Consider the following 20,580-nt stretch of genomic DNA (forward strand, 5'->3'; position numbering starts at 1 on the left):
TTTTTTTTGATTTTTTTTTAATCTTCTGTTCCTTTTTTTTTTTTTTTTAAATTCTCTGTTTAATTCTTTCTGACTGCTGATAACCACTATTCAATTCAATCTTTTCTACTAATGTTAAGATATATTTTTAAAAAGTCAGATCAAATATACATCAGAAAAAAACTTGAATTTAACACACTGCTTTTATTTTATAACCTCTTATTACTTTTTTAAAATGTACATTTTTTTTAATCATATGTATTTTATGGTTATTTCAAATTTACTTTTTAACTGCAAATAGCCCCGTGGAGCGCAGTACTTTCTTGGCCCACTAGGGGGCTGCAGGCTACATTTTGGGACATTGCATCAAATAAAATGGCACCAAACAAATTAAGAAATTTTTTTAAAGTGAAACCTGAATTTGTTTGTGCTTCACAGGCATCACAGGCATGATGGCGAACAAATTGGGAATGTGACTAAAGAAGCCACAAAGAACAAAGAAAGCACCATCACCTGTGGTGTGTATGAGTGAGACCGTGGATACTGGCATGTGCTGTAATGTGTGGCTGTGTGCACATTAGAACAGTAACAGAGCGATTTGATATATGCACTTGTCTTTTCCTGTCTGTGTAGATCACTACCTCAAGGCTCAAAGTAACACCCATCTGTTAAATGTATTAACAGTGTATTTTATGCAGGCCTGTGTGCCGTACACAGTAGTTGGTTAAGAAAAATAACACAGTGGAGGTTATTGCCATCACACATTTTAGATATGGACTGTTTCTTTCTTTCTTATGAGGGAAAAAAAACAGCTTGAGCCTGCTTCTTCAGTAAGCATAATGAAGGCTTTGATATGAATATGTTGCAGATTAACAAAAGTTGCATTTGTTTTGTTTTCTTTATTTGCTGTCATTAATATATTGCCTGATCAGGCCTGTTTGAGTTTGTTATACATTTATTGGCAAATATGGATGAAAGCAAAGATGGTGTTGAGGTTGTATATAGGGCTTGTTTTCTACGCTCTCTGTACTAGATATTAAGCCCTATATTTTGCTCCACATTACACGGTGGTACTATAATAAAGACAATGTCTATTTTTTCTTCATTTAATGACAAATTACAGTATATTGTGTGTTTATACAACATAAAACACATTCAATATTTAAAAATAAAATAAAAACAAACTAAAACGGTACACTTTATATAAAAAGAGGGATGAACGTTTTGTCTGAAATGTGAAACCACTGCTGAAGTACCTTAAACCAGCCTCATATCTAATGAACAGCAGCGGCCAACTGGTGGCAAAAAAAAGTAAGTTAAAGTAAAATTGTTTTTATATATAGCACTTTCAAGATAAACATTACAAAGTGCTTCACAACAAAACTCTAGAAATAAAGACATAAATGCTACCCAAAAGGAAATTTGAAAAGATGACTTCTTAGCTGCTTTTTAAAAGAGATCACTGAGACCACAAATCCCACGGTCTGACTGTGTATAAGTCTATAAAAACATTTATTGACTACAGCATGATGTTAAATTTGTTATGTTCACATTTACAGTAAAATAGGTGAGAAAGAGGGTACGTTTTATGGTGTTTCCAGTCTGTTTTTAAAACTCCCAAGACGGGTCTTCACTAACTTTAAGAGTGACATCATAGTGGCTACATCCATCCTTTCCACACAGTTGCTGTAAAACTAACTACGTCCCAGTATAAAAACATAATCACCCCCACAACATTGTTTGATCCTTGGGTGCACTAGTGGGACTTTTTCCTCTCCTCGCAGCGAGGTCCAGAGAAAGGAGGTCGACAGCGACATTTGTTGGGGGAAACGCACTTCCCTCCGTGCAAGCAGGGCTGACTGCATACAGCTACAGACAAAAGAAAACAAAAGCACAGGTACTATTTATAAAACCAGGGGAATGGGAAATGATTGAAGAGCTTGTAAATTCTAGCATCATAAACTCCAGCAGCTGGTCTCAAAGGTGTGAAGTGTTGTGACATCTGGAAATACACTAAGCTGAAAAGCAAATCCAAGGTGCAAAGAGAAAAATCGGGTATGTAAAATGCACTGGTGTGAGAATGGTGCAATGTAGTCAAGAGAGCAGAAAGTACCGGAACTGGATGAAATGAAAAAGACTGTTTATCATAAGGAATGAATGCTCACAGTGAAGGGCCAGCATCAGAACTGGGGTCATAACACGACTCCGTACATCTGAGACTCCTCGATTATTCTTTAACCCGGTCTCATCAAATGTGCACAGCAAAAAGTTATCGGTCTTTGGGAACAGTTTGTACTCACCCATATGGCAGGCACCACCCAACCATCCCTCCACGCAGCTGCAGATTCCTGGAGCCACACACAGCCCTCCATTCCTACAGCCCTGGGGACAAATTGCTGCATGGGAAACAAACCATAGAGGCGTTTTCTCAGCATATAGCTCACTTGCTCAAGCATCATCCTGGCCTTTATGATTCCTGCTTAACTACATATGTAACTATCCTATGACATTAAGTTTAGCATGTGATTGGTCTGTTGTGTTGGTTGCTAAGTTAATTGTGGTTTTATGTTGATGGTGTACTAGTAAAATTAGTGCCATGCATATATAAGAGAAGGAGTTCATATTAGATTTAAGCCCTCCCGGTGCCAATGACCCAATGTGTATAATGTGTATGCTAGCAAATATGGAAAATGAGCGTAGGAAGTTTAATCTAGACCACAGAAGATGGATTGCTAGAGTCCAACAGATCCTTAATTTCACATGGAGAATGCATTAGTGGAAGCAGTCTAACAACAGATTTTCAGGACTCATCACTAAAAAGTCAAGTCTGAGTTTTATTTGAAGAAAAATCTTGGTAGACATATAAAATATTGGCTTTTCAATCTTTCCTGTTTTTTGTTTTTTTTTCCCAGTTCAAACTGAACTGCAGTTTTCTGCCAATATTACAAACTTCCCCACAGCTCTCCAGCTGTTACACCTGCATGTCTGCCTCATCCACTAAGTCAGACTGACTGTTGCTTCCCTTGGTGAGAGCTACTTGGAGCCATAAAAAGCCTTAAACGTCCACTAATGTCTGCAGCTGATGAAAAGCTCCATTTGGCACCTTTGACCTCCTGTGTTAATTGGGTAATTAGATACAGCCGTAAACGAACCCTTATGGCATTTTGATCCGGCCCAGCTTGAAGGGCAGATACACTTGGCCACGCCGTTGACAGCGGTGCATTCTCCTCCGTTCCAACATCCCCCATCGCACGTCACTGCAAAACACACACACACACTGTTCAGGAGATAGTTTTACCATTCCAGTCACAAAAGATTTAAGTTAATTTGGGTATAAACTCCCCAAAGCACCCAGGAAATTCTTCACTACACACCAAAGTGCTTAAAATATATTGCATTTCAGTCTAACTCTTAAGGGTCATATGTCCCATTAATAAATATTGGTTTATAAAATAACTTTGTAATTGTTTTATTCTTATATTTTCTGTTGGACTGCATAGACTTATGCATTCATAAACTTAATAAAACACATTTAAAAAATCGAATCCATATGATGTTTTAAGAACTTAGACAAACAAATGAGGCAGTACGTGAGCAACAGCTGAATACTGTGTGTAGTATTCTATCTGAATAATAGTAAACTGAATACAGATGAATAGAGCAGGAAAATACACCAAAAGCAGAGAATAACTGTCATCATGACGTGTTAATACACTTAATGTATTAGAACTGTGCCGCTCCCATGAACTCGTTTACCTTTGTGACAATATCTTCCTCCAAATCCAGGAGGACATCTGCATTTTCCAGGGCGAAGACACACTCCTCCATTTTTACATTTGGGATCACAGTTGGCTGCAAAAACATTCACCACAGTTTTTTTTAATAGGCTTCAAAGTTTTGACCTTCTTTCTCAGAAGTCTTCATCACTTTAAATTAATTTGCAACAAAATAAGTTAGTCATAAACTGGGTCAATAAATAAAGTGGCACATTAAACCATTTATTCAGAGCTGAGCTTGGCACGAGGTCTTCCCTGTGCCATCATCAGAATTTGAAATTACGCGCAGAATTAAGGTTTGTCACGTCACCATACTGGCAGGTCTCTCCTTCGTAGCCCCGGGAGCAGAAGCATGTGTTGTTGCGGATGCAGACTCCGGCGTGTTCGCACGGCGGCTCGCACTTCGCTTTCAGGTCAAAGACGAAGCCGACCGCGACGCCCCGGGGCGCGTCCGAGCCTCCGGAGCACACACCGGCGAGAGACATCAAAGAGGCAAACAGGAGAGGCGCAAAGCCCATGGCCGGATGTGCTTTGTTGCTCAAATGAAGAGTGAAAAGAAGCGAAGCGGTGGACGGATGGAGGAGGAGAAAGTCTCCTGAAGAAACAGGGAAAACTTCTCGGCCAGGATGGTGGTGGTGAGGCGGAGCAGGGAGAGCGCCTTGGGGTGGGGGCTGGGGCTGATTTTCAAGGCTTTGGATCAAACCTATGCAGTCCATATTTGCATGAAACATATTGGTTAGACCACCGCGCAGATTACGCAGTGGGGTTACATGAAGTAAAAGTTTGACTCTGCCACAACAGATTCATAATGATGAGGTTTCCCAATAGTTTGTCTGGAGTTATGACAGAGATGCTCAAGATACTAATTAAATTAGGCCCTAAAACATGTGGATAGCACAGCTTCACCATGCTGCTCTATAGTAAAATACTCCAAAGAAGGATTTAAGAGTAATCTGATTGTATTTGCAGTCTGTTCGTTGTGCAATAATTTATCCAAGGAATGCTACATGTGGTAACATAAAAAGTATTTTTATTGTTGCTTAGACTAAAGCGGTTGTGCTTCATATGTAGTTTATATGTAGCACCCACAAAGAGAGTAATATAACTGCTCCAGAATGCCTGGTCTAAGATTGTGGAATAAATAAATAAATAAAAATCTGTAGTGTAGTTTGTTTTGCTTTTTTGCTAACCATAAAATAAAAATGTTTCAACAAATGTAAGAGCTCACCTGTATGAACTGTATGAAACACTGCTACCTGCTGTTTAATCCTCACTGATCCTGTGTTACATGTTTGGGACAGTCTACTGTGGCTGGATGAAATAAATGGACAAGATTCTGGTACATATGCACATTTGTTGAGTAACTATACTCACTATACTTGGTATCTTCCAGTACAACATTTGCTCCACAAAGTGAGACACAAAAGATGCACAACTGATTTTGAGGGTCTTCAGTTGACCTAATATATCTACACACATACAGGAAGCTCACTTTACCCAAATATTTAACTTTATTAAAGTTACATATAACTAGTGGTATTTAAACAACATCTTACTCACTCATGTTATAACAGCAAGGACTGATTTCTAAGGCACATAATTCATAATTTGTGCAAAGTATTATTTTTCATGGCTACACATCTAAGGTTTTATTTTGGTTTAAAGAAACTGCTGTGAAATATGCAACAAAAGAAAAGTGCAGTATTTTATACTGAGTACATATTTCACAGCGATGTTGACAAACTATATCTAAAAGACTGCAGAATCACTTTAAATGTCTGTGATTATATTTGTCAGAAAGACAGAGTTTGGGATGTTAGTCTAGAGCACATATGGAAAAACCATTTCCTCTTGTTTGGTGAAAAGAAACCCTGGGCCTGTGTGAAGGACGGGGTGAGGGGGAAGGTCTGTTGTAATGACAATAACACAACCAATCAGTAGCGGATGTGGTTCTTCTCTCTGCTCCCTTAAAGCTGTTCAGAGGCAAAGTAGCTTTCTGTTTGATTCTCTGCGTTTTGCATTTTTCAGTAAAAGTGAACAGTGTTTCTTTATTCTGAGTTCTGTGAGCTCAGAATAAACAGTTGTAGCTGTTTGCATAATACTTGGACTACTCCAAGTACAAGATTTAAATTTCCATAAACGGTATGGAGTCGCTCTGCTGCTTATTCACGGAAAGCTTCTCTGGACAAGCAGTCAGAGTCTTTCCTTGAAGTCACTACATCAGGCTTGTCGTGCATGACAGAGTCCAGCTGGAAGAGAGACAACTGGACTTTATGAAGACCTTAGCATAGTTCTTCCCAAACAATCTGAACTGAAGTAGCTCACAACAAATGCAGTAATGTAGATTTCGTTGGCACAACACACAAATATTCCAAACATCTAAAAATCAAGAATCAGCATTATACTAAGCAGTGTCGGGACAGCGAGTCTGACCTTTTAACTTGATTTAAATGGGTTTCCTCTGTGGCCAGTTTAGAAGTGTGAGTTTCAGTCATATCTGGGTGGATTTCTTTGGTAATAAGATTTTCATTGAAACTGGTGATAATGTGTTGAGTCACTTTATATCAATATAGTCCTGTAGGGAGAAAATAATAGGTTGTCGCTTATTTGCAGAGTGATATCTTCATGTGGTTTATTTGATAATGCACTATATTCAACCTGCTAATCAGCAGTTAGTCCGTGTAACCACCAAAAAAGATAAAGAATAACAACAAAGATGAATGCCATCGTGTTAAAAAAAAAGGGGAAATCACTCATTTAGTAATAAAGTACCTCCAGAAGCAAATATAAGAGTACAGTGCTGCCCCACTAACAGTCTACTGGCAATAACTAAAGTACAATCAGTAAACAAAATACATTAGCGATGTGGGTGAGAGGGTTTTTTCTCTGTTGTATGTATTCCAGTGCAGCTCCGGTCTAGACCTGTGACCTGGATCCCGGAGTGGAAGTGAGCTGGTGGTTTAATGACTGCAACAGATGTGAACATACCAGGATACACAAGGGGCCTGTGCCTCTCGCTTTAGGAAACAAACAGATGGATAACACCAGAAAGAAGAGAACAAAATTAGGTTCTTTGAAAATAGTAGTAAATATTACTATTATCATTAATAAATAGCTTAAACACACACAGCTTCACAACCACATCCTCAATTCTAATTTATTATGAGCATAAATGGAAGTTAGCAGATGTTGCTTTATGTGTGTGCTTCAGCTCTGTGGATAGTTGCTGGAGTGAATAGGTTCGTGACAGGATCCCAACAACATTAATGAGTGTGTTTGTGTGGGACACCGTACTAATGCTAAGAGGCAGATAAACAGATTTGGCATGAGGAATATGAAGGACACTTATGCTAAAGTTTGTCACTGCTCTTCTGCAATATTACTGCAAATTTGCAGAAATCTTATTTCCAAATTTCATCTCTGAGTTTCAGTAGGAATGCACAGATAATGACAAAGAGAAAACGTTATTTGGAGACGTGTTCGTGAACTAGATCAGAATATGGGACACTATTTCATTTTGTGAGAAGAAAGAACAAGTTCCAGATAAAAGTACAGTATCTGGTCACCCTACAATAGCTGCAGCCCCCTGGTGGGTTGTGAGGATACTGCAGGTGTAGTTCTGTTGGTGTAATCCAATAAAACCCTGTTATTCTCAATAAAAGGAAGATGTTTATGTCGGGTACATTTTCCAGACAACTAATTTATAATCAGATGAAATTTGTTTTCGCACATTTGTAAGAAATCTGCAAATTTTATCTCCTATTCACTGCTCAAACATCTGCATCAAGTCCACTGAAATCTTTCACCACAATAGAAAACATGAAGACCTACTTTTTTTGTCTTTTTAACGTCCAGTTTCAAGTATTAATGTGCAGTAATAACAATGGAGTAATGAAAAGGTAAGAATTTGGGGACCTTCATACTTCAGCTGAGTGAGACATTTGGCACCGCTCGGTGTGTACACAGTGTATTACAAGCACACCAAGAAAACACAAGAAACGCTCAAAATGAATTGATTTTATTGTCACCGGCATGCATGAAAAACACAAAACCACTGTTTAGATGTTAGAAAATAGCTGGGAAACTTTCACATTTATGGAATATTACGAACAGCTCGATTTCGGTTTACTTTCTTCAAAATGACGTGTAGAAATGTGGAGGTTTTGCAGCGATTTAAACTGTGAAACTTTGCATGTTGATTTAAGAAATTATATTTATGTGATCAAAACAGCAAATTACACCATGGCCGACAAAAATAGGATTAATTTAAATTTTTAAAAAAAGGTGACATTTGTATGAATAAGCCTATGACATAAAAATATTATTATAAGTTATTTTCTTACCAAGTGAAAAATGTATTTTATTTTTCAGTAAAATATGCTCATTAAGGTCTTCAGAGTAGTCACGCGTAGCTTTTAACCTGATGATTAACAGAGTTACACACACACACCGCACAAAAACTAAAAGTTTAGAATAAATCAGTGATGTCATGAGTCTGCTGTACTGCTCTACACACTAACAAAATTCATGAAACGAAAAGAGAGAGGCTGTTTGTAGAAAGGAGTCAAATAAGAGCAGAAAGGAATGATTAGGAACACCTCAGTAGTTTTACTTTCAAAAGTCATTTCTCTCTCACACGTTTTAGAAACGATTTCATAAAGTGGTGTAGAATGAGAGGGGCTGTGAGCAGCTTTCTATTTAAGCAATATTCACATTGCCTTCTCTTCAAAAGGCCCAGCTAAAGTGCATCGTAAGTAAAGCTATTGCTTCCAGTATTTCAAATACAGAGGAGGAGTGATACTGAATATTGAATGATGTGCTCTGTTTTTACCAGCCCGGAAAAACTACAAACCTCTCGTCTATGGGCCATGAGGAGGATTTACAGGTCTGGTTCACGAGGGATAAACCATCGTTTGGTGGTTTTATTGCAAAACGTCTATTCTAAACATCATGTTTGTCCTCTAAACAGAATAAACTATTCAGGACTTAAAAACTGATGAGCCACTACGACTAAATTAAAAGCAAAGATGTTTTGTATGGAGGTCAACAGCAGTATCTGATGCCTAAGCTCTTTTGCTTCCCTTATTGGTAGACCTGCACATGCCCGTGCAACGAGGTGGTGTTCCCCCCACAGTCCACATACTGGTACATCTCCTGGGAGACCTGCTCCGTGTGGCCGAAGTAAGACGTTGTCACCATCACCCTGAAAAGCAAACAAGAGTCAAACATGATCAAAGTGCAAGAGATCAGTGGAAATAGTTGTGCAGCAGACTGACTCACTGCTATCATTATTTGTTGTTGAAAGTACAGTAGCTCAGAACTTACACCAGTGCATTTCCTCCATCTATAGATCTATCACACCTAGACTCAACATCTTGTTCTGGCCTAAGCTCTAAATAAATTCTGTGCAGCGTTCTTGTGAATTGAAGTGGAATAACCCACTATGTTATTCTATGTGGCATATCAAGTCTTCTCTGCACAGAGTGGTTTTTCATAGTTATTCGAAAATTAAAGAAAGGGGAAACGTTATCATATGAAGCGTCCATGAAGAGCTTACAATTTATGATTAAAAGTTAACTATCACAGCCATGTACCTATAAACAGCTAAAAAGATTAAATATCTTGAAAATAGTAACAAATCTGATCAATCTGGATTCAGCACAGTAAAAATCAATAAGAAACAACACATTTTATCTTCAAAACAATCAACTTCTGAAGTTGACTTTTTGACTGCCGGGTTTGGACAGCTTATTGTTCTGATCCTCACAAACAAAATTCAACACAAACAGGCTTTCTTTATGCTAGCAGTCCTAACAAAACCCAAAACCTCAGCTGGAGAAAACCGTTATTACAGTTAAGAACAGGGTTTTGCAGGGTTGCATTTACTACAACATGCATCAGCAGCAGGAGATCTGAGATGGCATGGAGCAAAGTGTCAGCAGTTAGCTACACCAACAGCTTTTCAGGTGAGTCATGCTGAAAAGCTCAGATAACACCCCGGCCCTGTTGACTTCTCTTTCTTGCTCTTATTACAGTCATAAACTGGTTGGGAGGCTTTCATTGTACATATAACGTCACAAAATCAACTCCTAGGAATATGACTTCATATTCCTAGGAAGTTTCCTAGGTAGTTGCTGCCAAGGTGTCAAAAATCTTGCAAATAAAGCTGATAAGAGCCCTGCTTCTTCTGCACATTTAGACTGTAGTCTCATGGATTTTAAAATTTCCTAGGGGTAAAACTTAAATTTAAATGAGTCCATCTGAAAATCTGGTATTGCCAAAAGCTTTATAAATTTTTTTATTGATATTACCTCATTAGCCTGACATTTATAATAATGTGATCAATGAGGTTAGCAGCCTCATTGTAAGCTTAGTACGACAAGCTTGAGCTTGTTCGGTTTAGAGGGTTTGGATGTCATCTTGACACACCTTATTTTGAATACTGAAGTGTCCAGTACGAATGTATTAAGCTTAAATGATTGATATACACAAAAAATAAAAAGGTTTAACATGAAGAATGCAGCTTTTGAAAGTGACGGGACAAACTGATGTAGAGAGTGGACATCTGGCTCTGTTGGAGCTGTAGAAACACTCGCAGGTGTACGGGAGTGCTACAGAACGGTGCTGCTTTTAGCTTAAGACATTTCTGCCAGACTGCAGCAAGACGCAAGCTTCTTCTTCCCCTGCATGTCACTGCATGGTATTAATATAATTGCTTATTTGCTTGGTATGCTTGTCTGTTTAAATAGCAGAAGTGTTTATCAAACCAGTTTATAACATGCAGTTGCTTCCTAATTTTTTGAAGAGAGTCAATTACTAGGGCAAGCAAATAATTTCTCACAAAGACACGCCATCATTTTCATACTGGCAGCTGTGAAGGCAGTGTCCTAACACTGAAGTGTGTGTGTGTGTGTGTGTGTGTGTGTGGGGGGGGGGGGGGGGGGGGGGGGGGGGGGGAGGAACCCCACAAAACAAGACAGCCCAGATTGAATAACATTTTTTTCATCATTACTTCTGTCAGAACTGACTTTTTAAAGTAAATCTATTCTTGGACTCTTTCAGAGTCATTCTGCATTCTTCACACTTGGGGGGTGGGGGCGTTATTTAGCTTATGCTGAACTTCTGCCTTAGGCTGTTGTAGCACCCGACTCTTTAAGATCACTCTTTAAGCCAGCTTTCTTCTAACTGGCTGCCAATGCAGAAAACAAAAAAAATAAAAATAAAAAAAATACAGTATTAGTGACATCTTCCCTCACTAACATAAGAAACTCTGTCTGAAACTGACCCATCCCCCATTTTTACAAGTGTATACGACACAATATAATTTTCTCTTATGTATACTATAGTTATTCTTATAAATCCAACTGTTTGATTCATCTTCCTAAAATATTCAAGACAGACTGAAGGGATTTTAAAAATAAAAAAGTCTTTTTAGAGGCAAATTAATACACTCAATTGCAACAAGACACTCGATTAGACAGTCACAACTGACCTTTATTGGATCATGGTCTAGATATAAAACCACTGAAAGGCTTCATTAGGTTTTAGGATATTGGCTGCTTTTCTCATCATTTTTACTGGCATTCATCAGTGTAATGATACTGATGATACTTGGCTAGAGACCAACGGTTTGCCTTCCCCGACATTCGATTCAGAGAATTAATTAGGAGAAATGTTAACTGCTAAATTTACAGTCTGCTTCCATGTCAGATTTGACGTGTAAATGAGCAAAGCACCCAAAGGCCCGGGGCTTCTGCTGATCTGAACAGTGCCCCACAGCAGAAGGCTGTTTTGCTCTGGGCAGTTCTACAGTGTGTGTGGGTGTGTGGCTGAAGTTATGCAAGTGTGCTGAGAGAAAAGACTGATGCTCAGCTGAGCACAGTATCAGACATAAAAAGAAAAATATTCAATATCTTGTCATACTTACTGCATCATGACCACTATGTTGTGAACTTTAATCGTTGGTAAGGTGCAGTAGTCACTGAAAGAGAGACAAGAAAGATTAAACATGACACTGATCTGAGTGTAAAATGCCTTATTAATAGGACTTCAAATAAGATACTCACAACATGTAACTCAATTCATCAGCGATGATGGTGGGGACCATGTAATCAATCTGTAAACACAATTCAGAGAGAAAAGATATTAGATTTGAAAATCCATTTTCTTCCACTTATCCAGCGCGGGGGCTGGGGCCTATCCCAGCTGTTACAGAGGAAAACCAGGGTGCACCCCGGACAGGTCGCCAGTCTATCGCAGAGCTAACACAGAGATAACATTCACGCTCACACTCACAACTATGGCTAATTTAGACTTGCCTGTCAACCTAAACCTATGCATGTTTTTGGACTGTGAGAGGAAGCTACAGCATCTGGAGAGAAACCACACAAGCACAGAGAGGACATGCAAACTGCACACAGAAAAGCCGCAGCTGGACACGTTTCAAATCCACTAGCAAAATAAAGAAAGTCAAGAAATAAAAAAAGAAAAACAAAACAAAACAGAAACTGCGAGGGATACTTTGTACTCAGTTGTACATTTTTAGGCCTCACTGAGCAAAGTGATCAAGACAATCTCCAAACTACACTGCAACATTATAATACTGACATTGGGGTGCAGAAAAATGGTAACCTCCTACATGGCCTGCTATGGTATATCTATCAGAACTCCAATGCTGTAGTGATTTTAATGATTTAGCATTTTTTTCCCTTTTTAAAAAAAAAATGTATTTCCTACCATAACTAACAAAGCAGTAATGTGTGAAATGGTTTTGGTGAATTGTATATTTTTGAAGCATCTTCCAGAGCTGAACTTTGTAGATGGCCTCTGCACATTCATCTCACACAAAGACCTTTACTTTATTCACTCTGTACTGTGTTTTCACAGTAAGAAGGTGCTGCAGTAGTACAATAGGAATGACATAGTGAACTGACGCCTTTAGCATCAACCTGGTCTTAGATGCACACATACACCTCGAATTAGCTTGTGGGTTGCCAAGTTGTGGTAAGTGGAAATTGTATGCAAGAGTGTTTGTGTATGTAGGCTGTTTCATAGAACCTGGAAAATTCTGAAAAACAAACAAAGCCGACTGATTCACAAATTCCATTTATGCATAATAAAGTTTGAGGTTAGTGCAAATCATGTGAGTTTCCTGAGAGAAAAACGCATCATATGTGATTCAAGAGGATTTCAACATTTAGGAGAACCCAGATTTTATCGGAGAAAGTATGTGAGAAAAGTGGTCTAAACACAGAAAACGTATATCAACCTACCTGCTGTTCATCCAGTGGTATGATCACTGTGCTGTTGCTAAGCCTGGCCTTCCCTATCACAGTCTTGGAGAACTGCACTTGGGCTGTGATGTTGGTCACAGTTATGGCATAGTAGTTATTGTTGGTGATGTTCAGTGTGTTCTAGAGAAAAGAAGGTAGTTAATATGGTAAACTTGTTAGCAAACATTATTGATTTGGAGCTGTCAATGGTCATTGCCTATCTAAGCATGCTAGCATCAATTTAAATATTTTGAAAAATGCGTAATTCAAAAATTAAGAATTAAACCATGCAGTATTCTACTGATGCAATACTATCAGTAGATTCAGTTAGATTATTAATAAAGTTCTATTTTGTATATATTTTATGTATTATTTATTATAAAGTGCTCACACTTACTGTAAGGTTGAGATAGACAATTCGTTTGTCATGGTCATAGGAGACATAGGCAGACTTCACTCCCACATAGGAGACATCAATGGAGCGAGGGAATAGGAAGAAAACTGCCAGGCCAGACAGCAGCAGGCACAGAGCGACTGATATTGTGACATACAGCTTTCTGCAGGAGATTGAAAGGAGAAGTCAAAAGCTGAAACCAGCTGTTGGCTTCAAAGTCTGTTGTGCTGCTGTGTGTTCATTTTGTTTCATCACACGCACAGCTAAGGCAGCTAATTTATAAAAAGAGCACACAATGCAGACTTACGTCCTGCTTGGTCTGAGCCTTTGGTCGCTGTATGGAATCAGAGCCACAAGCTGATTCTCTTGACCTGTTGAATGAGTTTAATAAAAAAAAAGTGTAACTGCTGGAATCGATTTCGCATCACTGCTTTAAAACTACATCCAAAGAAGAATCTTCGCGTAGTTTATTTTTCTCACTTAAAATTCCAATTTTCAGGTCTTGACTCGATTTCTAATGGTGGCACCTACGTAATTAAACCACCTCTTTGAAGTAGGGCATATCAAATGGGAGACAACTTGATAATATCAATAAAATAATTTAGATCAAAACTGGGATGACTGATAAACAAGTGCAGGCCAAGCCAGTTTTAATAGTTGCCAAGCAAAGAACTGTGGTCTTAAGAACATAACTACGACTTTAAGTTATAACTTTCGACTTTAAGTTATAACAATTTTTGTAAGCAATATTTCCGTTTTTGTCCTTGCTTTTCTTATTGATTGGAAATTGAGGTGACATGTGGAAAAGGGTGATGCAAAGGCAAGCAACACTTGCATGAAAATGTGCAAGCAGTTGGATTGCATGTTTCCTTATAATGCAGAGTTGTCAGTCAAACTTGATAAAACCAAATGCATACAGCAATCATTAAGCCATTACTAAAGGTTTATAATAAATTAGGATGTATTCTTGTAAATTTCAACTTGATTCATGGGTATTTTGTACAGATGGGTACTTTGATATCTCTGCTTTTAAAAAAAAAAAACTCTTAACAGTTAAACATTTAACAGCTAAGTTTTACCACGAGGGATTCTGCCAGTGCCCTGGCATGTGGGGCAGGTAACGCTGTCCCGTCCAGTGAACTCCACATAGGGGAACTGAGACACATCTCCATTCTTTCCATCCTCTTCCGTGTGAATCCCCCCATACTCCGTCAGAGCGTCTTGACTCTCGTCTTTTTGCTTAGCTAAGAGTGACTGGGTCTTGCCCATAGCTGCAGCTGTCTGTAATCAGCAGAAAAAAAAAAAAAACATACAGAGAGAGGAACTTCTGCACAAGTTCAGCACGCCATGCTGACTAACCACATGCCAGAGAGCCATTTGGATGTAAAATTAGATCTGGATGTACCCCAGTAAACACTTCCCAGGGAAACAAACTTCATTACAAAAGTCTTTTGTAAATCTGTTGGAATTCAAACACAGACTCTATTCTTCTCTATTTTTCAATGTTGTATAAAATACATTTAACTAACACATTTGTAAATTAAATATTTAGACCACTCTCATGGCAAAATGTGACAGGAATGAAAAGGTAATTGAATTGCTCATGGTCACGCAGACAAACTGTCACATTCTTTTCTCCACCGTCAGTACGACTTTACTGTCACAGTGACAACCAAGGAAACAGAGTTTTAAAAGAAGCGGGAACTGCTGTATTTTAACTCAAACCAGTCTTTTTCCTAAATCTAATGAGTAGTTTTTAATACCCAACCCTAAATGTGTACTTTCTAATAGATAATAATCCAATCAAACTGATACAACTGAAGTACAAGTCTTTCCTGTCGGGGGAGGAGGGAACAGGAGTTGGTGCAAACTATGGTGTCTACCACCTACCTCTCCAACCTCTAAATACTTACCTATTTGCTCTTTTTAAAGTATAAAATATTAATTTGTATAGTCCATAAGTGTCAAACTCTGGCCCGCGGACCAAATTTGGCCCGCAGCCTAATTACATTTGGCCCGCAAAGCCATATCAAATTACTATTAGAGCTGACCTACTGGTATTATACAGCTAATATATATATTGTTTAGTATTAAGCTTTGCTTGTTCCATATTCAGTTTTTCAGCAAAAACCTGTTTGAGTCCATAAGAAAAGATTCATACTCATATCTGGAGGAAGATTTTTTTTTCAATAAATATTAATGTTAGTCTGCGACTTTGTTCCAATTTTGAATTTTGGCCCACTGTGTATTTGAGTTTGACACCCCTGGTATAGACTGAAACAAACTCCGTACATGAGACCGTTGAGATAGTAAATTGCCTCAAGTTATGCTTGATTTGGACTACAGTGGGAAATCTATGATGTAACTGGAAACTCCTATTAACTGCAAGCGACCACGCCATTCAAGTTGTTGTGGGCTTTGTCGACATGACACGTAGTTACATTTCTCACTAGGTGCACGCCAGATTACACAGAAGGTTATGACAAAGGTTTAAAATGAGTTGCTGGTTTCTTCTCAACAGAGACGCAATATGGTTACAACACAGATTTCCCACTGAAGCATAATTCACACATTATCTTTCAGTTATTTATTAAATTGCTTTTAAGGACACAGACTTTCTAGTCATTTTTTAAAGTGGTCCTGAGCAGTAATTCTCCAGGCTTTCAAAGTCTTTCTTTGGACATTGGCCAGTCATTGCAGCTGAATCCTTTAAAGTGTTTTTTCTCTTCCTTTAAGTGACCTTTGAATAACTCAAGATTTTAGAAAAAAAAAGAAATGTAACTAAATCCAGGGATGACCTAGTGTTGTCTCTGTACATAACAGACAACTTTAAGTACCAATTTTGCACCAACAATGTGGTTTCCAAAGAGCTATTAGCCAAAAACTTCAGAGTATCTCAACATGGTGTATAGTGTATCCTCTAAAAACCTTTAAGGAAACCAGACAAGTGGAAAAGCCAAAATTCAAAATTCCACATTCCCTCAAGTGTGACTTCTGTATCCACACCACCCATCCACCAGGCAGCATGATGACAATACTCTTTTCATCCTTTTACAGCTATGGGGAAAAAACTGTCTGCAACAGATGAACAGCATCTGAGTCGAGTCATGTCCATTAGAAATAGGGGGGAAAAAATCGACCAAAGACCTGATACAGGACCTGCAATTGATCTAATGTTCACTCAAGCCTTATCGGAAATGGTCTCAGAAGAGGGGTGTCTGTCAAGAACCCTTTGTTAAGGAATGGAAAAAAGAACGAGGTGTGTCAAATTATACAAGACCTGGACTGAAACTGAATGGTAACAGGTTATATGAAGTGATGAATCCAAATTTAAAATGTAAAATCAGTATGTGAGGAGGAGGTCAAAAGAGAAGTAAAACAGTGAGTGTCTAGTGTAAAATGGCTGAGGCTCTGTCATGGTTTGGGGCTGCATTTCACCAGTTTGTTGAAACTGATGGAATTATAAATACAAAAACTACAATCAGACTTCAATCCACCAGAAAATACCATCTGGAAAACATCAGATTGTTAACAGCTCCAAGTGTTGACTTTAAAGCTTCTCAGAACTGCACAAATTCTGTTTTTATCTTACATACTGTATTTCCATGTATGTGTGTGCATGTTTCAATAAATCACTCTACCTATTTCCTATTTTTCCAACAAAATACTACGGCTTTACATTCATAGAATGCCATAACTAGGAATTAATAGTCATAATTCAGACATAACTTGAGGACTCATAAATATGCTTTGCTGTGTGATGTGCTTCTTCAAGGTTATAAATATGTGAACAATCTGTTTTTTTAAATAATATTATTGCTTTAAGACTGCTTTGTCAAATCAATCTGACTCTAATGACTAGCAGACGTGTTCACTGAACAGGAAAAATCTGCTCCATATTTTCCAAAGTACATTTACTGCAGTGTGAGGCATTTTTAGGGCTGTGCTCATTTAAAACAGATGCTGCTGGGCACTGGTACCGGTGCGTTTTATTTTTTCCCCACTACAACCAGTTTCAAATTGTCCAGCTCTCTTAGGGTATTTGCTCATTTTAGCAGTGCTGGCATGGCTTTCTGACTATGTATTGTCAAAACAATGGCATCCAGTGGGGGCTTTGGACATGCAAGTCACACACTTGCTATCTGCCTGCTCTGTGTCTCTGTATTGTGTTCGGTCTCACTGATGATAAAATAGTTGGAATTTAGGCCCATGTGTTTCTCTGGTATTTAAAACACTACTTACTCAGCAGTTGTAAATAATAATGTAATGTAAATGTAATGTAAATAAGCACAGTACCATATTCAAGTATAATAATATAAGAAAACGTGTTATATAAAGTGGTTAATATCGGTCTGTCATACACTAATATCAAAGAACTGCTGAAGTATTAATAAGCCAGCTATAGTTTCAAATATACTAAGATTTCATGTGAGTACACTTAAGTAAACGAGCAGTAACTGGCAGCTCTGCTTGAACTAATATCCTCATAATAAAGAACTCTAGTTATTTGTTTTAAACCGTAAAGTAGGCCGGTGTTTCTCAACACGTATAGCACCGTCATGTTTGAGTTGCCTTTTTCCACACCGTTGGATATTCACGCTGTTTCATTTGAGGGTTGCTCAACATAAAAGTATAAAGAAATGCTCCAGACTCACCCAGGCTGTTGTCTACATACACGACACACAGCACAGGCCGCCATGCTGTTACTGCTACTGCTGCTGCTGAGCTGCTAAGGCTAGCCGAGGACACACAGTACCGGCCGGAGGAAAGCGGGTTTTACGCCTTTATTCTTACAAACAAGAGGCACATTTAGCTTATACATTTTTTAAAAAATGTAAACACACTCTGAAAACCCGTATTCTGCGTCGACTGTAGGCTCCCAACCGTAATTCAGACATTTAATTAAAACCCGCACGGATCGACGGTTCGCCAGTTGTCGAAGTCGTTAAATATCCAACAGACGTTCGTTTAACATTCCGCTAACCGCTTACCTGATGTGTGTTTTAGTCTGTTTTACTTGCCATCCGGTGTATCTTCGTTGTTTGTTGTGGTTCACTCGCCAGCGGAGAAATAACGCCAGGAACGCCCCCCGCTCTTCTCATTGGGCAGGCCGGTGACGGTGGATTTATCCGTCTGCACTGTTGTGTTCAAACAAACGGGATGCTGGAGGTGAAGCTGCACTGGGGCACACCCAGTCATTACTCAAATAACACATGTTTGTTCTTTGTGTAATCCTATGAACTATGTACTGCCTTTGTTCAGGTCATTATTACTTCTGCTGGCATACTGCTGCAGCAACAGCAGTTACTTCCAAAATTAGTGACAAAAATGTCATTTGCAACGTGTAAACTGCGCCCCCTGGTAGGACGTGAAGATACTGCAACTTACTGTGAAAAGTTGCAAAAAACATTTTAGTTGAGATTTAATAGTCGTTACCATCGCTATACAATATTTAAATAAAAAACAACAACAATAACAATAAAACAAAATCCCTGAAATTAAAAAAAACAAACAAACAAACCAAAAAACATTTTATATTTATTTTCTGACTTGTTTACCATCATGTCGCTGGCCATTTCATTAGTTACACCTTGCTAGTACTGCGTTGGGACCATTTTTGCCTTAATAACTGCCTTTATTATTTGTGGCATAGATTGACATGGTATAATCAATGCGTAGTTGGCACTAACAGGCCCAAAGCATGCCAAGAAAGTATCCCCCACACATTTACACCACCAGCAGCAGCCTGAATCATGCAGAATGGATCTATTCTTTCATGCTGTTTACCCCAAATTTTGACCGTTCCATCTCCTGAGTCATCAGACCCGACTAGTTTTTGATTGTGCCGTTTTAGTGAGTCTGTGAATTGTAACCTCACTGTTCTGTTCTTGTCTGACAAGCTGCTGCTGTAATCTGCTTCAAGGTTTGACATATTTTACATGCTATGCATACCTCAGTTGTAACGAGTGGTTATTTGAGTTGCTCTTGCCTGCCTATCAGGTCAAAGTAGCCTGGCCTTTCTTACCTGACCTTTGATATCAATAAAGCATTTCCAACCAGAGAACTGCTCCTCACAGGATATTTTTAATTTGTTGGAACCATCCTCTGTAAACCCTGTCATAGTCTGGGTAAGCTTCCGGTACCTTTCCATTGTTGTTGTTATGACTCTCCAGTATCCGCCCTGGGGCGGAGCCCTCATCGTCTCACCTGCGCAACTCACCTGAACCTGTTTCTCAGTGATAAGCGAGACGGTATTTAAGACTAGCGTCACCATCTCTTCTCCGCCAGCTCGTCAACTAACCACGCTGGTAACTCTTTGTGCCTCCAGTGTTCTCGGCACGTCACCATCCCACTCCTTATCCACTCGCATTCTCTGGACACTGGTCTCGAAGACAGGATTCACGCACCTCCGCTCAGGAATAACTCCCCTTTGCACACGCCTGCTTGTCCTCCTGCCACCGTCTGTCTCTAAGTAAGCCACTCTGACCCAGTAATCTCCCATTACCGTAGATTCCAGCTTCTTCTGTTTCCCTGCTAATTGTATTCTCATTTGTTCAGTTTCGCCACGCCATGCATACTTTCCTCGTGTTTCAAGTTTATCCCCGTGTTAATAATAAGGCTTGTGAGAATATTATTATTATTATTATTATTATTATTATTATTATTATTAAGGCCCTACAGGCCCCCGGACAAACCCAAGAGAGCTGTTTAGGAAAATCAGCATTTTCCGAAACTCAGTTTTGGTCTGGTTTGGTTTGGTTTTGTTGGTCCGTGGCACCAACAACAATGCCCCAATCAAAGTCACTTATATCACCTGTGATTGTGATGTTCAGTTTGAATTTCAGCAGGTCCTCTTGATTGTGTCTGTATGTGTTATGCATCAAGTGGCTAAGTGTTGTTGCATCTCATTAGATACTTGCATTAACAAGCACTTGAACAGATGTGTTCTACTACTGAAGAATTCACTTCAACAAATAAATAGTCAAACATTTTCCAGCAAGATAAAAATGTTATTTTAAATCAATCAACACCCCTGAGTCATTCTTACTGCCAACCTTAAAGCACAGGGTGAGGAGGAGGAGGAGTGGTAGCAGTTTTTCACCAGCTTTGTAAGTAATAAACCAAGGATCTAGATAGTCATAGCCAAGCCTGCCTTGTA

The 20,580-nt window shown here is 38.8% G+C and overlaps 3 protein-coding genes across 4 annotated transcripts in view; 1 reads left to right on the forward strand and 2 right to left on the reverse strand.

The window, feature by feature from the left end:
• Positions 1-1,081, forward strand: part of vwde (von Willebrand factor D and EGF domains) — a 34,840-nt gene extending 33,759 nt beyond the window's left edge. The window contains exon 31 of the mRNA XM_087847975.1: positions 418-1,081. Within this exon, the coding sequence (XP_087704101.1) occupies positions 418-432 (15 nt within the window). The 3' untranslated portion in view covers positions 433-1,081. The remainder of the gene's footprint in view (positions 1-417) is intronic.
• seraf (Schwann cell-specific EGF-like repeat autocrine factor) lies at positions 957-4,486 on the reverse strand. Its single transcript, XM_006791834.3, has 5 exons — positions 4,066-4,486; positions 3,736-3,831; positions 3,132-3,236; positions 2,280-2,375; positions 957-1,848 (listed from the first exon to the last, which is right to left on the reverse strand). Exons 1-5 carry the CDS (start codon positions 4,484-4,486, stop codon positions 1,736-1,738), a joined length of 831 nt encoding a protein of 276 aa, XP_006791897.2. The 3' UTR covers positions 957-1,735.
• Positions 4,487-7,757: 3,271 nt separating this feature from the next.
• On the reverse strand, positions 7,758-18,692 carry tmem106ba (transmembrane protein 106Ba). 2 transcript variants are annotated; one of them, XM_006791835.3, is made up of 8 exons: positions 18,413-18,692; positions 14,501-14,702; positions 13,729-13,792; positions 13,425-13,584; positions 13,028-13,168; positions 11,822-11,871; positions 11,683-11,736; positions 7,758-8,958 (listed from the first exon to the last, which is right to left on the reverse strand). In XM_006791835.3, the coding sequence occupies exons 2-8, from the start codon at positions 14,688-14,690 to the stop codon at positions 8,838-8,840; spliced, it is 780 nt and encodes a 259-aa protein (XP_006791898.1). In that variant the 5' UTR covers positions 14,691-14,702; positions 18,413-18,692; the 3' UTR covers positions 7,758-8,837. The 2 variants fall into 2 exon arrangements, with proteins under 2 accessions (XP_006791898.1, XP_006791899.1); XM_006791836.3 differs by lacking the exon at positions 18,413-18,692 and adding an exon at positions 18,077-18,369.
• Positions 18,693-20,580: the final 1,888 nt, after the last annotated feature.

Source organism: Neolamprologus brichardi, chromosome 11 (assembly GCF_056152115.1).
Source record: "Neolamprologus brichardi isolate AB-2024 chromosome 11, ASM5615211v1, whole genome shotgun sequence".
NCBI lineage: Eukaryota > Metazoa > Chordata > Actinopteri > Cichliformes > Cichlidae > Neolamprologus > Neolamprologus brichardi.